Source organism: Paramisgurnus dabryanus, chromosome 12 (genome assembly GCF_030506205.2).
Source record: "Paramisgurnus dabryanus chromosome 12, PD_genome_1.1, whole genome shotgun sequence".
Lineage (NCBI taxonomy): Eukaryota > Metazoa > Chordata > Actinopteri > Cypriniformes > Cobitidae > Paramisgurnus > Paramisgurnus dabryanus.
This window is the reverse complement of record NC_133348.1, coordinates 11619913-11636889: the sequence shown is the minus strand read 5'-3', so window position 1 is coordinate 11636889 and position 16977 is coordinate 11619913. Positions and strand designations below refer to the sequence as shown.

Genomic DNA, 16977 nt, shown 5'->3' with positions numbered 1-16977 from the left:
AATACAGATAAAACCAATTAAGAGGGATCTCTACCGTTTATTTAAAAAACTGTTTAATAAAATATACACCATTTACAAAACAACATTTGGCAACACGTCTAGAGGCCATTTATCTGTCCTGTACTCTAGTGTCAAAATACATCAGTATCGGTTTTCTGGTTAAAATCCTTTTAAAAACCGATCTTCACAATAACTCCAGAGTACAATGAAACAGCCTCCTGGCCACACACACACACACGCGCGCACACACAATCATACAGGGTAAAGATACCATACAAAAATAAAATAGTCAATCAAATAGGATATGTTTCAGATAGATGTAAGATTTTGCAATAATCCAAATAAAATGCCATAAAATGTTGGATTGACACAACAAAAGCACAACAGCTATCATGCGGTCGCATGGCCACTGACAACATAAACATCTGTATATGCGTGAAACTAAAGCCCAACGTGTGCAGTATTGCAATTGACAGTCTATAGCAGCAGATGAAGACATTGATTTGATGGCTGTGTTTCCAAACCTAGTGAACATATTGGTAAAAATGTTGTCTGCACCCTTATGTTTCTAGATACCAAAATGATAAATATATATATATATACGTGTGCAAATAAATGTTGGAAGAGCTCAGATTCAAAAGCCGCTAAATGCCACCTATGTCTAAATGAGATGTTTATCAAATACTTTCACTTCAAATCTGCTTCATCCCGGCCTCAGGGCTTTCAGAAACATCCCTTTGTTGGCAAAATGCATTAAGAGTCTGATTAAAAAAATGCTCATTCATAAGACAACATGTTATAAGAGGGTTTTGAATCTGAGCTCTTCATATAAAACATAGATTTTGGTTACTAGACTTTAAAAGATTTCTCTTTAAAAGCATTATTAAGATAAATCAATTCAGTTTTATCTTCTTCACAGAAACTTCTCCCATTAGAAGAATATAATCTGAAGAACCTGTACCAAAACATCAACATCATTTTCATCTCTAAAGCAGTTTGTAGCAACTTCACGCAGATTAACATCGCACAATGGGTAAGAGTCAACATGAGCAGCTGTTTTTAACTCATCTGGCCCTTGAATGTTTACTTTTACCGATGCACCCTAATGCAGTCACTTCAAGTACATTGTTGGTTTAATGAGTAAACATTTTTTGCAGTGTAAAGCCAGCTGAAGATTGCAGAGATTTACTAGCAGATGAATTAATTATAAAAACACATTTTAACAGTGGGGATGCAAAAAACATCTTAATGAAGACTTCTGTAGAACAATGAGATCATGTATCTCTCCGAAAGAAGTCCTGGGTCATATTCTTTAACAAACTGGTGATGGTGAATTGATTGATTTGAATGAAAGATTAAGAGCTATCATCTGTATTAAACCTTATGCTGTGAGCTCCAAAAGTCTGGGTTCACATTTACATTTATTTACATTTATGTAGTGTAGACAACCGGTTTGAAAGCAGCCAGTGACTTTGTTATAAGGTTTAAAAAACCCAGAGAGTAAAACACTGATGTGAACAACTTAACATCAAGAACTTTCTGAGATCTCTCAAGAACTAGAGAGAAAGAGAGAGAGAGCAGACTTTCACTACGATTTGAAACACAGCCATAGACTTCATTATAAGGACACAAGTGTGGGTTGGATAAAGAAACATCCAAGCATCTTAAACGTGAACCACGACCGCTCTAGAACCTTCAATGTCGCGCCGGTATCGTTCCAGCCAGTCTTTGAGCTCCGATATTCGGTAGCCCTCCGGACCCCTGCCTCCCTGATACACGACCTTCTGGTCCTTCAGGATGTAAAGGCGCTCAAAGTAGGCGCCGTACGCCGAGTTGGACGAGTTGTCCATAGTGTCCACAACCACGGCGCTCCCCGGCACCTCCAGAAGCTGCGCGGCGCGAAGTCTGTCCTCCAGGCAGCGGTGCCGGGGAATCTGGTAGGGCGCGTCGGAGCTCACCCAACCGTCTGACGGATGCGCTTCCTCGATGTACACCAGCAGCGAGTCCGCGATGTCCGCGTACTGGCGGACGACGCGCTGGTACGCCGACAGGCGCGTCATGAACGGCGGTCAGGAGCAGCTCCCGAAGTTGAGGATGAGCGGTCTCCGGCCGCGGGCGTAGTCCAGAATGCGTTGCGCCCGCTCGGTGTCACCCAGCGGGACCACTTCGGTGTTGGGCGCTGCGCCCCCGACGTGCGCCGTCTTGAAAAAGTCCAGTTTTTGGCCGTACCACACGGCGCGCAACGACTCGAGCGTAAACATCTTGTTGGAGTCGGACACGCAGAGCGGCGGGTCGTCGGGACTCGCCTCGCGCATCTTCACAAGCACCTTCCTCCGGATGCACAGGAAATCCAGGAACCACAGCATCACGGCGGCCACCAGGAAGCGCGGCAGCAGCATCAAGCACGCGGCGGCGTTTTTTAGCGTCCTCGCCGCGTGGACACCTGCGGAGCCGTGCAGCATCTCCACCCCCCCCATATGGAGTCCTATGGATGTGTGGACGCGTGTGCGCGGTCACGTATGTGCGGTCTTGTTGCTTTCCAGCTCCGACTCCCGCTTTTTATAGGACTAGTAAGGATTTGAATGGAAAACAACACGCCTCCGCACCCGTGCCGCCTCCTCACATGGAGGGGATTACCTCCCGTCAACTCTCGCGTCTGGAGGAGCGCGCGCGCGAGCCATAGAGCGAGCGAGCAAGCGAAAGAGAGAGAGAGAGAGAGAGATGCAAGCTGATTGCTTGATTATTTGACAGTTCCGCTTTTTAATGCATTTGTAAATAGTGAAATACTAAAATAAAAATGGAAAAGTGGTGAAGGTGCGATGTAATCCAAAGCGCAAATCTTTCTAATATTGTTTGTTAAGCGATAATTTAGCTTTTTTACGCATTGGTGGCTTTAGTTCACCCAATAGCCTAAGTGATGCTGAAGTTGAGAAAACAAAATACTATTAATAAAATCTTATAAAAATGCAATACGAATAAAGTAAAGAAATCAAAAGCAATCTATAATGCAATGTGCTGCTCATCATTTTATTTGGCAAATGGCAGATGCAATGTTTAATGCATCGTAGTGAACAGTGAAATAAATGCGTCGTGTTAGAAAACAATTCTTCAAATCTCATTTAAGTACAAAGCGATGAAGTTACACAGATGCAATGCAATTCAACGCGCTGTTTATTACGCGACATTTCCGCTTTTTTAATGCATTGGTGGCTTTAATGCATGCCATAGGCGATGCTAAAGTAGAAAAAAAGATTAGATATAAAATTCCATGAAAATGCGATAAGAAGCAATAATGCAAAATGCTGCTCGTGATATAATTTTGCACTTGCCACTTGGAATTTTTAAAGCATTGACGCGTCATGGCAAAAAAATAAATAAAATAAAATGAAAATACAAAAGTGGTGATGTAAAGATGCAATATGCTGCATTTTGCTATTTAGATTATGGTCAAGCGACGGTTGAACTTTTTTATGCGTTAGTAATAGTGGTTTAGATAGTTTACGTCGTGTTTGGTCAAGCAATCTCACCAAAATGCGCAAGTGGTGAGGACGAAGATGCAATGTGATAGATTGTTTGACAAATGACAACTAAATGCAATTGTGGCTTTAATGCACGCAATATTAAGTGATGCTGAAATGGATGATTATTGATGAAATCTCCTGAAAATGCAATAATGGATGAACTAAAAGATGAAAAGATGCCGTATAGTAGTGATATCATGCTGCTCGTGAGATTATTTGACAGACGACTGATGCACTTAAACGCATCGTGACAGGAAGAAATAATCGCTGAAATCTCAGTAGTGAAGAAAGAGAAATTGCAGTATAATTTTAGATTATTTGATAACTGATAGTTGCACTTTTGTAATGCATCAGTGATTTAAATGCATGCGATTTTTAGTGATGAGTTTGGAGAAAAAGATTAATGCTTGTTAGATTAGTTGACATGACAGTGCCAATGCATCAGTGGTTTAATGCATCTTGTCAAAGAGTATTTGATCTCCTAAAAATGCAATAATGAAAATATATGATGCTACATGACACTTGTGAGATTATTTGACAAACGACAGTTGCATTTTGTAAATGGTTCTAATGCATCTTTACCAGAAACCATTGAGTCATGCAGTAATCAGGAGGAAGATGAAATTTAATGCAATGTAATAATGCATTAGTGCAACTCAATCTTAAGTGCAACCTTCACAACATACAGGACCTGTAATCCCAAAATTTCAATATAAATAAACAAATAAATATTCCTATTTTTCCTTCATTTTACTTTGTTTATTTAATGACTTCTTCCTAACCTGTTTGTTATGTGGTGAACTCGCATCATTATTTAGTGTTTCACAGCATCTGAAAAACTGTCTAGTAGTGTTTTCATGTCTATATCTCTCTGTCTATTCCAGCTTTCTCAGTTTGACTTCAGCAAGATGTTTCTAAGCATGCATGAATTAGTTTTCTTGCTTTAATATCACCTACAGTACAGGTTAATACATTTAAATCTCAGTCTTACCTAAATTCCACAGAAACCTATTTACAGGGCAAAGAAATATTACATACATCACAATCTGTTGCCTTTGTGCCTGCAGTAATCCTTGTAATACAATCCTTGACACAGTTTTTCAGATAAATTGTTTTTAATCAGGTAAAGCCGGTAGGTTACACGACACAGGCATTTATCTGCTGGAGCATTCGGCCACTAAAAGTCTCAGAATGAAACAAAAAAGTCCAGCCCAAGGCAGTTTGTCTACTGAAGCAATGAAACGCTGTACAAAAGTGGACATTTCCCATTAATGTCACAATAACACAATGAATGAAAATGATTCAGACTCATTACAGGTGTAATTGGCTGAGCTCTGCTAATAAAATAGGTTTTGGTATTGAGAAGGGAAAACATGATTCATTTATCAAATCATATTTACATTTCAGGTCAGTGTACAGTTCAGATTCATGCTATGCTATGGAATGATCACATATTTGTTGTTGATTCATTCCTTACTACAGGTTAGATCAATTATAAAAATATCCTTGTAACTACTCTTCTCTTAAGACTTCAGAAGATAACAGATACTCTACAGTGCCCCTTGTGGCAATACTGAAAATTTTACATAAAAATTACACTGAATTTCTTAACCAAATTTTCTTACTTGCATACTGAAATATGATATATAATATTTAGATTGAATGTATAAGGCACACTGTAAAAAGATTTACAATTAATTTTAACTTGGTATTATTTATCTTGTCAAGAGATGAGTTGCTCCAACTATATTTTATAAGTTATAACAACTCATTTTTATTGAACACATTTTTTTACAATGCAGAAATTGGATTTTGTCTCTCGTAAATTAATTTGGGGAGAAAGTGGTTCATTTTGAATAACGTGCTTAATTGAATCACATTCATTTTTATTTAAGTTTTGGTTTCAGTGGATAGATCAGAGGTGTTATGGAAACAGTCAGGCTTTAATAGAAGATGAAGTATAAAAGTAGACCGCAGACTTTTTTACCCTTGTGAATTCGGTCTAGAGTTTATTTTGAATTATTGTCTCTTTTATCAGGTCAGTCTGTACATCCAAAAAATGATTTGATTTGTTCACCATCAAGACAAAATAAGATCCATCTCTTAAAATTGAAAACGAAAACAGGTATACTGTTAAACTTTCTGTAGAAATGACTGTATTACCGCAGCTGTTTGCCAGCAACTTACTGTAAATAAAAGTGTAGGTTATTTGCTGGCAACAGTTTGTTTAAAGTTAAATGAAAATTAAAAAGCACTTATGTAATTGTGTAGTTGGTATAATACAATGTGTTTGTGTGGTTTATGGCAAAAAACACATTATTTTTCACATACCCTACATTTTTGTTGCTCCATAAATCCCTGTCTTCCTCAAACGCTTTGATTTTGTACAAAACTCAAAGATTTAAAAAGCGCCATCTTACCAGTACATTGTGATTTGCCTGAATACCTCTGACGTCAGCTGGAAATGTGACGCTCCTTGACGTATTTTGAAGATTAGCACACATGCTGTCAGAAGATAATATCGTCTGTGCTACCTTATCAATATGAGCCGAATCATATAAAAAAAATGCAGATGACCAAGATGATCAATTAACTTTACCGGCAGCACGGCTTGAGCAGCACGTAACAGATTGGTAAAATAAGGATACTAAAACATTAAAACCATGTCTGCATTTGTGATCGTAGAAACAACAAACACTCTGCACTGCACAAAACGTGTGTGTGTATCATGGTTTATTCAGTTGTAAATACTTTAAATATAAAAGCATAGACTACTACAGACTACACGACTACTTGTGTCCACGTCAACAGGCCCAGGGCGTAAACCGTTGCCTACAATCTGTGTTGGTTGTAGTCCAAGTAAAGAGATTTACATTGAAGACGATGACTCGCGTCATCGCTTACTTTGGGGTTTGTACCTTTTACTAATCGTTAACATAATACACACTTACACAAAGGAAATGTCAAAAAGTGAAAAGGATAATAGTTGCTTATTAAACATTAACAAGTCTTTATTTTTTCAGAATAAAACTAAAATAGCGGCCTCATGCAAAACATTCTGGAAACCAAAATCAGAAGGAAAAAACTGAAAAAGGTTGATGAGGTTTTCTAAAGATTTATTTTGTAAATACAAAGTCTTGTATTTGTTTGCTGGGTCAATGACGTGACATTAATTATTTTGTGTCCATATGGTTCAATTAAATGTAAAAGGGTTAAAACTTCAAAATAAATTTACAGATTACTTGCATACATTCTCTTTTGAGGACCAAGTCTAATTTCTGGTTTTATTTCATTTTGAAAGAATATTTGGGGGATAATTGCAAAAATGTCAATGTAGTCTAACTAATTTTGTAAATGAAAATATATTATATTCATAAAAAAGTGGAATTTAGTGTAATGTTTTTTTTACATACATTTTTACATAATTTGTCAAATTAGAAAACTGTCAGGAATTGGTTCAAGAAGCGAACTCAATCACAGACGTTTGACGTTACAAAAACACTTTTATTATAATACAAACATAGAAAAACAAAACCCATGATGGGGCAAAACCACAAAACACTACAATGACTAAGAACAAGGACTAGACTATGACTTACTAAACATTTGATCAAGGTACTCACAGTGACAGGACAAAATGAACCAGTAAGGAACAACAAACACAAGGACTTTAAATAGGAGAACTAATGAGGGGAACAGGTGAAAATCATAACAAGTAAGGGATTGAATAAAATGTGACGAGACTCCGGAAATATGTGGTAAACCTAAACAATACAGACCACTCATTCCTCGCACAAACATTGTACTGTCAGAACCCTAAAATACTAGACTAACAAAGAATGAAACAATAAAAAATATTGGGTTGTTTTTAACCCAGGGCTGGGTATCTATAGGACAGAACACAGATCTGGGTTAAAATGACCCAAATAATGGCTTGTTTTAACCCAACTGCTGGGTTGTTTCAACATGGTTGATTAACAATAACCCAGCAGTTGGGTTAAAACAAGCCATTATTTGGGTCATTTTAACCCAGAACTGTGTTCTGTCCTGTAGTTACCCAGCTCTGGATTAAAAACAACCCAATATTTTTTAGAGAAAAACGGAGCTGTTTACAGCATATGTCAGGACAAACATTACAAAAACACATTAAAATTTACATTTAGAAATAACTAATAAAATGATATTTTTATGTTTTTTTGAAGATGATTACGCCATGAAGGTGGATAAAATATTTAATATTTCTCATTCTTTGACGCAATTGCCGGTTACACCATTTGACATTTTCAGGTCCATTCAATCTTAACTTTCATAAAAATGGTGCAAATGTCCTTTTTTTATTGCATAAAATTAACATAAATACAATATGTGCATTGAAATAAACCTGATGCATGCTTTAAAAAAATATTAAATTTTTTATCTTGCCAAACCATTTTTGTCACTGGCGCTGCTATGTCAGAATTTATTTGGCAAATGAATTTTGCCATTATTCAAATTTTTTACCAACATATCCTCCAACCCATACGATTGCTTTGGTCGTTTGTCCATTTCACCAAATACGACCAATAGATGCATTTAGTAAATTAGCGCCTCTACCGGCAGAAGTTGAAACTTAATATATTAGGCTATAAAATTATATTTTGGGGTATAATTTTGCTATTATGACATGTACTGGGATAAGATTTTTAATTTAAACCTCCAGGATTAATTGTATTTTATTACACATTACACTATTCAGGCATTTAGGTCAAATAACATACCCGTTTATTTATTATATGATATAAACACAGCATACAAAACAGTCACAACTTTTTAAAAAAAGAATTTAAAATATTCCAAAGTGTACCGAGGTCCAACGATCGATTTATTTGAAAAAAAAAAGATGCAAAAGTGATGACAATCCCCTGTAAATATCAGATCCAAACGTACACTGATTCAAAAACTGCCTCCAGAAGAAGCGATGATACGTCTTTTATGATTGTGAAAAGGCATTGGCTCTTGTGTGTCTCGTGACCGATCGCATCATTACGTCAGCTAAGAATGTGAAGTGCTATTGGATCTTGTGACCGATTACATCACGCTGGTTTATGTTTGAATGAGATCTGGTTTTATACTTCATATAAAGTAATCGTATGGCTTCAGTTAGCAAGGTTTGCAATGCGAATTGTTTGTAATACTTTTATTCTGTTTTATGCTTAAAAAAGACTGTACTTTTACTTACTTGTTGTGTTTTATATGGTTGAGAAGTGGTTGGGTTTAGGGTAAGGTTGAGGGTGGGGTTAGATGCTCCAAAATATCTTTAAAACCATAACTGTTATGAAACCGTTTCTACATTTACAAATTTATAAAATTAAATGTGTCTAATCTGATGTATAATGCAAAAACCTTAAAACGTAACAACAGGTTGTAAAAGCTACTCCTGCAGAGGACACTAATCTCTTAATACGCCACTTTACATCGTAATAAGGTGCTTGCACAAACGACCTATGAGGTTGTTATATTTTGGAGGACAGTCTCATTTTTACACAAGTCAAACACCACCTTAACTCTTTCACCGCCATTGACGAGATATCTCGTCAATTAAGAGAAAACGCTTCCCTGCCAATGACGAGATTTTCCGTCTTTCCACAATACCGCTATTATCCACCAGGTGGCTCACTTCCGCAACTTATACAACCCAGAAATACCGCCTCATGTGAAAGAGAAAGAACTCCGTGTATGTTTTAAAGATCGCTCTGCATCTGATCTCTATCAAAAGTCCCTTGCAAAAATGGAATTATCTCAGCTTTTTGCTCAAAATTGGGTGTTTTTGAAGAAACCTACCCATGTTTGAGGGATGATTACAAGAGAAGTAATGAAGGTAGGATGAAACCGTTTTTTTTGTTGGAAAGCAGAGGGTCTGTTCTTTCATCTGATATATTGTTTGTTTATATATATATATATATAAAGAAGAACATTTTCTGGAAGGCATTAAGCTTTTGTGAAAATCATGAAAAATGCTGGCGCTGGCTGGCACCTTTTTTTAAAACGCTGGCGGGGAAAGAGTTGAGCAAGCGTAAAATCCACTGTAAAAATGTCTTTAGAAATTACAGTATTACTGGGTATTACTGGCAACTAGCTGCCAGTAACTTACTGTAGATTTTACATTTATGTTATTTACTGGCAACCGTTTGTTCAAAGTTAAATGAACATGAAACATTTTCAGTCTTCATCTTCTACACTGTTAGATGTCGCTGTAGATTTAGCAGTACATTACTGTAAAAATCCACAGTACTATACTGTATGTGTACATTACAGTACAGTACTGCAGTTCATAATGCATTCTGGGTAAATTTGTTTGAGCGGGAAAATTTTACAGTATATTTTGGTCTTGATGTAACCTTGCTGTAGCCATTGCTGTAATGTGCCAGGTGTACTTGCAATAATCAGAGAAAGTGCGCCAACGTCAAATCACACAGAGGGAGAGAGAGCACAACTCCTGGCTGCAGCTGAAGGAGGACGATTGATTTCTGGCAGTTCGGTAAGTTTGAAATATTTCTGTTTCATGAAAACTTAATTTTTAGTTTAAGAATGTTGTCAATAGTTTGTCACAATATTGTTTTAAACGTGCAATGAGAGAGAAAAACGGTCGCCAACAAAGTTTCAATCTCCCTCAGAAAGTAAGCTTACACACAGATGTCTACCGCTGCTTTAACTCGCTTTACACCTTTTTTTTAATGAATATAGGGTTGTTTTAACTAAATTATGAGGGTTTTGGTGAGTTTATATTGTGTTGAAAGTGTGGTGACAATGAAACTATTTTTAACGAAATGGACAAAGACAACCCGCCAGCGCGGTCTTGCGGTCCCAGCATAATGGTCGTTTATCTCGGCGTTTCATCCGTTCAGTTAGCGTCAGAGAAAAGTATTAAGTTCGACTGTTTGGCAAGGCTGACTCGTGGTTGTAAACAGTCAGGACTTGTCACACCGTACACAGCATACTGTAGTACTGAACTCCTCCACAGAAGTGAAAACAAGAAACCTCATAACTGGATACATGCATCGAACTCATCGCAGCTTTAACTTCTACCAAATATCATTCAGACCTGGGCTCATCTTAATATCAGATGAACGAAAGGGATTGCCGCGCGTATTGTTGTTGTTATTATATTACGGTATATCATCAAAAGCAGAGAATATCTTCTCTAAAGCGTTTTACACGTCCAGTAAGTTGTCCAATACATTTTTATGGCATATTGTTTCCACCACTTCAGATGCATTACACGCTGTATATATAAGTTTCCAAAACACATCAAATCAATGCACGAAAAGAGAATGGGCTCCGCATTTACGTACCTTTGTCTTCTCGTCTCTGTCATATGATCCTTCATCTCTGGATGTAAAATACGGTAGTCCATTATAACATCGTGTAGGAAACTGGCATCACCAGGATTGCTCAGATTTAGGCGATCATGTTTATCTTTAAAGTGAGCAGCTAGCTACTTGTTAAAAAACTTTGCGTGACATAGTGTTACACCGCAGCCGGTCCGGGTAAAACATTAAAGGGACAGTCTTTTTACCTTATCACTATAAATCGCTATTTTCTGCACTAAACGAGACATTTTCAGAGATTTTCTGTAGACAAGATGTTATAATTAAAAAAAGACTTATTTAGATATTTATATATAATATATAATATAACAACTAATATATATATATATATTTGTTTTACAACTGACTTACAGTAATGTTTTATTTGTTAGCATAGCATGATATTAGATTTAAACACTTAATACATTTTTAAATCAATCACTTTGTCTCTGCACAATGAACATTATCAAATATTATTAATGTTGTAAAATATATTGTTCATTGTTAGTTCATATTAGCTAAGGCATTACCAAATGTTAAGGAATAAACTCTTATAGTAAAGTGTTACTAAATTTTCTTTTACCATTTCCTTCACAATGTCTACTTATTTCTATGGCTAACAGATTTTGTAACATTTGTCTTTTTTACAGTCTTACCATTGCTTGTAAGCTGGATTGGGTAAGATGGATCATCTTTAAAGGCACCAGGCAAGTACATGATGTACAGTTACAAGTCATGTATTTTTTCGACTGCAATATTAAATGCTTTCACGTCACATGCAAAATTACACAGGAATGTGGCTGACTTTTTATTTGTAGTTTACATGAGTGTCCTTGCACTTTTATAGGAGTTAAGGCAGATGTGGAGGCACAACGGGTGATACCAGACACACACCAAGCACATTATGTTTGGTAAGTTTGCACTTTACCACTACAGCCACTTTACCACTACAGTTTCTTTAAATACCCATGTATACACTCATTCACTCATTCACACACAACACTGTAACACGACCATACACAACATGTACACAATTGTCTTAGTTTGCCATGTAGAAATATACAAACAGAAATATTCAGACTTTGGTTATAAGAAATTTAATTTAATAATTGTATTTATTTAGCAGAGGTGTCCCTGGACTTTATTGACAAAAGATTTTGTTTTCAGAATAAAAAGTTGTGTCCAAATCAGTAACAATTGTACTTTCTGTTCAGGACATTCAATCATGACATGATCCAGGTGGATGCTGTCCATTGAGGAAAGAGTTTGTTCAGCGGTAAGTGAATCTTCTGTATTTTAATGTAATTAGGTGTGGAACAGTAGAATAAGAGCAAAAGGTTTCAGAATAGGAGTAAATTCAAGGCTGAGTTTAATTTTTTAAGAATCTTTTTCTATCTTATATTTGTTGACTTAATGTTTATGATATTTCTAACAGGTTTCTGGATAGAATTAATTCCAAAGATGGGAAAAAGTGCACATCCAGACAAGGAGCAAGCAAAAAGACAAGGAACTTGGTGCAGAGAAAAGCTGTGGCCATTAACCCCTGTGAACAGCTTCATGCAGTCCCTGATTGAGTTCGAATGGACGACTTCAGTAAAGGCCACTGTGGTCTGTCTGCCACAGTTTAATTTTTAATTTATTTTTAGTGTTCAATGAAATTCAAGTAGAATATTTAAAACTATGGGCCAGTGTTCTTTTTACCACAGTGAAATGTTACCTTTTAGTCGATGATGGACTTTAAACTGAAAACTTCAAACTATGGAAGAGTGTTCTATTTGCCAGAGTTAAATATGTTACAGCAGGGGTCTCCAAACTTGTTTATACTTGTTGATTTTATTTTATGTTACTTGATTATATGTTTATTATTGTTTAAAATCTTGTTTTAAATATGTTTGTTTCAATTAAATGTTTTTTTTTAATAAAATTTTGATACAAACATTGCTTGGATTGCCTTTTAATTCATTATGTTTTAATTTAGCATTTTTACCATATTAATAACTATAGATTTAAACCTAAATCTCTAGCTATTTTATATAATATTATTGTATTAACTGTAATAAGTAATAAATAGTATTTATGGGTCAATATAGACATTACAGTAAATTACTGTAAAAATAGACTACTGTAATAAAATATTGTAAAATTACAGTACAGTACTGCTTTGTAACTATACAGTACTAGTTTGTGTACTGTAAAATGGTATTACAGTACAGTACTGTAAAACCAAAATACAGTAACTTACTGGCAACCGTGCTGCCAGTACCGTACTGTAAAAATACAGGGAAATCGTTAACAGTGTACAGTAAGTTACTGCCAACCAGCTGCATAATTACAGCAAATTTTTTACTGTGGGGATTTTTATTCAAAATTTGGCGTTTCCATCAGTTGTTTCTGATGCAATGCATAGAATCAGTGTGATGGGAAACCCAGGTACTGTCCATCTGACTATTCCCCCTGTTACCATAAAACGTTTTTCATATACACTCAAAACTACATGTAAAAGTATGTATATGTAGATTGTAAACAAACATTTCCAAGAAACAGGGTCACGTGGAGTCATTTGCAATCTATTTGGGTAAGACTGAATTGTTAGAGACGACTGCTATCTTACTTCTAATAATAGCACAAAACGTTCAATTCACAATGCTAGTCAATTAAGAGATACACAAGAGAGGCAATTTAACTTTTACTGAATGTGAACTATTTGGAAGATGTCCACTAATAAACACAACAGGGACACTTAAACGCTCGCCAGTCGATGAACTTCTGAACTCATGCTTTTAAACCTGTTCCTAATTTTACCTCTCGTTTCTAGTGACTCCTGCGGAAAGCGAGTTTAGGAGAAGGACAAGCACAAAGTAAAAAAAAAGACGAGGTGAGTAATGATCAAGTTATTCCTCAAAGCAGACCAATGAATAGGAAACGTTCAGTTCGAGTGGATGTTAATTGGTATCTGGTGTTTTTTAGAGATCCATCCGTCCATGTGACTTTTTTCTTGCCTTTGTATTCCGAGGCTCCGTCTAGACGTTTATTTTTTTGTGTATTGTGACGTTTCTGCTAATCGCATTTTTGTACTTTGGCCTCATACGGCAACCTAGTTGTTGTTAGCGCTCTACATCTTTAACAAACCGGCAGACGCAAGGAAAGTCATTGATTTTTTTGCTAGCTGAAATATGCCGTTGGCTCCTAACCCTGTTACCTCCAGTAAACTCTGCTAAGAACTTGGCACAGATTCTCGGGTCAAACGAGGACAGCCGAGAATAGCAAAAACAGCCAGTGCCTGCAGCAAACTTAAAAGACTGACGGAAATCCTAAGCCACAACTACGGTTCGACTAGCGGTGCGACCAGAAACGCAGTCTAGGGTTATTTCATAGAGACTACTAGCATTTAAAACAAAACAATGGAGTTTATAGACTCTTTAATTTCTCACTGTGTCACTTTTACAATTTTTGTCAGTCCAGTCTCTCATTCTTGGTCCTTAGCATTAAAAAACGGCCGTTCCGCTCTTAGCCGGAGGAGCCGAGAAGGATAGCCGTAGCATAGCAACCGTCATCAAGGTCCGGTCAGGATTATCCCGCTCAAAAGACAGCAGTATACTCGTCAGTTAGCAGACGCCTTTTCTTTATCCAGAGAGCGTCGCATTGACTAGCGTCCAGAAAAGGATTTTACCTCTTTGGAATTGGAATAGAGCGAGAGTTTGTCATTTGGCAGCGTCATCGGTGTTAACAGGGCTGTTTCTGTGCAATGTTATATAATAACAGAAGCCTTATTGCTCGATCCTTGTATTTTGCATTAACATTACCATCGGAAAGTTATTTTTATACGTCTTTAAACAAAACAGGGTGGCTGTTCGATGAGTGTCGTGCTGCCGAGCGCTTCAGGCCCGAGCGTGTTATCGCTGTGGTACAGGGCAGAAGGGCCCGACATTAATTATGCATTGCATTTACATAATCTCTTTTCATCCAGGAAACCCAAAGCAGATCTCAGTGTGCAGCCCGTACGGCTCACCTCAGCGGACGAATGCGTCGTATCCACTGCAGCCTGACAAACTTTAAAAGTCAAGTCATGGCAGAGTTTATGAGTCGTAGAGTCGCTCACCGATGTGCTTTAAAAGTGGAGAGGTCTGTTGAGCTATACGAGCTATGCAGTGAAGCATCACAAATCTTAAATACATCCAAAATGAAAGATGAGATGCGAGAAATACAGAAACATTTGATAATAAGCCTTCACTAAGGAGCCAATCCTAGACCGGCCGTCTCAGTAGTGGTACAGCGACCGTTGCGACAGGACATCACGTCTCTGTTACCTACCTTAAGAGAACGAGGGTTACACCCGTAACCGAGACTTTTTTCCTGTATAAAAATGTTATGCCTCGCAATTCTTTGTGTTTTAAAAGGGGTTTTGTTTGAAAATTTTGTCTTTATTAAAAGGGATAGTTCACACAAAAAAATTTTTTTTTTGTCATTATTAAAACGTATAGTTCACATAAATTAAAATGTTGTTAATTTTAAAATGGATAGTTCACACAAAAATATTTTTTTTCATTATTAAAAGGCATAGTTCACACAAAAATATATTTTTTTCATTATTAAAAGGGATAGTTCACACAAAAATACAAATTTTGTCATTATTAAAACGTATAGTTCACATAAATAAAAATTTTGTCAGTATTAAAAGGGATAGTTCACACAAAAATAAAAAATTTCATTATCAAAAGGGATAGTTCACACAACAATTTAAATATTGTCATTATTTAAAGGAATAGTTCACACAAAAATTAAAATTTGTCATTATTAAAATGGATAGTTCACGCAAATTAAAATTTTGTCATTATTAAAAGGGATAGTTCACACAAAAATTAAAATTTTGTCATTATTAAAAGGGATAGTTTACACAAAATATTTTTTTTTCATTATTAAAAGGTATAGTTCACACAAAAATTTTAATATTGTCATTATTAAAATGGATAGTTCACATAAATTAAAATTTTGTCTTATTATTAAAACGGATAGTTCACACAAAAATTTAAATTTTGTCATTATTAAAGGGGATAGTTTACACAAAATATTTTTTTTTTCTTTATTAAAAGGTATAGTTCACACAAAAAATTAAATTTTGTCATTATTAAAACGTACAGTTCACATAAATTTTAATTTTGTCATTATTAAAAGGGATAGTTCACACAAAAATAAAAAAATTTCATTATCAAAAGGGATAGTTCACACAAAAATTTAAATATTGTCATTATTTAAAGGAATAGTTCACACAAAAATGTAAATTTTGTCATTTTTAAAACAGATAGTTCACATAAATTAAAATTGTGTCATTATTAAAAGGGATAGTTCACACAAAAATTTAAATATTGTCATTATTTAAAGGAATAGTTCACACAAAAATGAAAAAAAATCATTATCAAAAGGGATAGTTTACACAAATTTTTTTCTATTGTCATTATTTAAAGGAATAGTTCACACAAAAATGTAAATTTTGTCATTATTAAAACAGATAGTTCACATAAATTAAAATCGTGTCATTATTAAAAGAAATAGTTCACACAAAAATAAAAAAAAATCATTATCAAAAGGGATAGTTTACACAATTTTTTTATATTGTCTTTATTTAAAGGAATAGTTCACACCAAAATTAAAATTTTGTCGTTATTAAAACAAATAGTTCAGACCAAAATTAAAATTTTGTCATTATAAAAACGGATAGTTCACACAAAAATAAAATTTTGTCATTATTAAAACGGATAGTTCACACAAAAATAAAATTTTGTCATTATTAAAACGGATAGTTCACACAAAAATAAAATTTTGTCATTATTAAAACGGATAGTTCACACAAAAATAATTTTTTGGTCATTATTAAAAGGTATAGTTCACACAAAAATTAATATTTTGTCATTATTAAAAGGGATAGTTCACACAAAAATAAAATTTTGTCATTATTAAAACGGATAGTTCACACAAAAATAAATTTTTTGTCATTATTAAAAGGGATAGTTCACACAAAAATAAACTATTGTGTGCGCATGCGATAGTTTGACGTGTGCACGTGAAACTAAACTTTAAAAAAATTCTGCACATGAAGGTTTCGTGTGAGCACA

The 16977-nt window shown here is 35.4% G+C and overlaps 1 protein-coding gene and 1 long non-coding RNA gene across 2 annotated transcripts; one reads left to right on the top strand and one right to left on the bottom strand.

The window, feature by feature from the left end:
• Positions 1–17: 17 nt before the first annotated feature.
• Positions 18–4206, bottom strand: dio3b (iodothyronine deiodinase 3b). Its single transcript, XM_065256434.2, has one exon. The coding sequence runs from the start codon at positions 2475–2477 to the stop codon at positions 1665–1667; it is 813 nt and encodes a 270-aa protein (XP_065112506.1). The 5' UTR covers positions 2478–4206; the 3' UTR covers positions 18–1664.
• Positions 4207–9738: 5532 nt separating this feature from the next.
• Positions 9739–13120, top strand: LOC135738416 (uncharacterized). Its single transcript, XR_012338028.1, has 5 exons — positions 9739–10038; positions 11518–11574; positions 11715–11778; positions 12082–12143; positions 12303–13120. It is a non-coding gene; the product is annotated as an uncharacterized lncRNA (long non-coding RNA).
• Positions 13121–16977: the final 3857 nt, after the last annotated feature.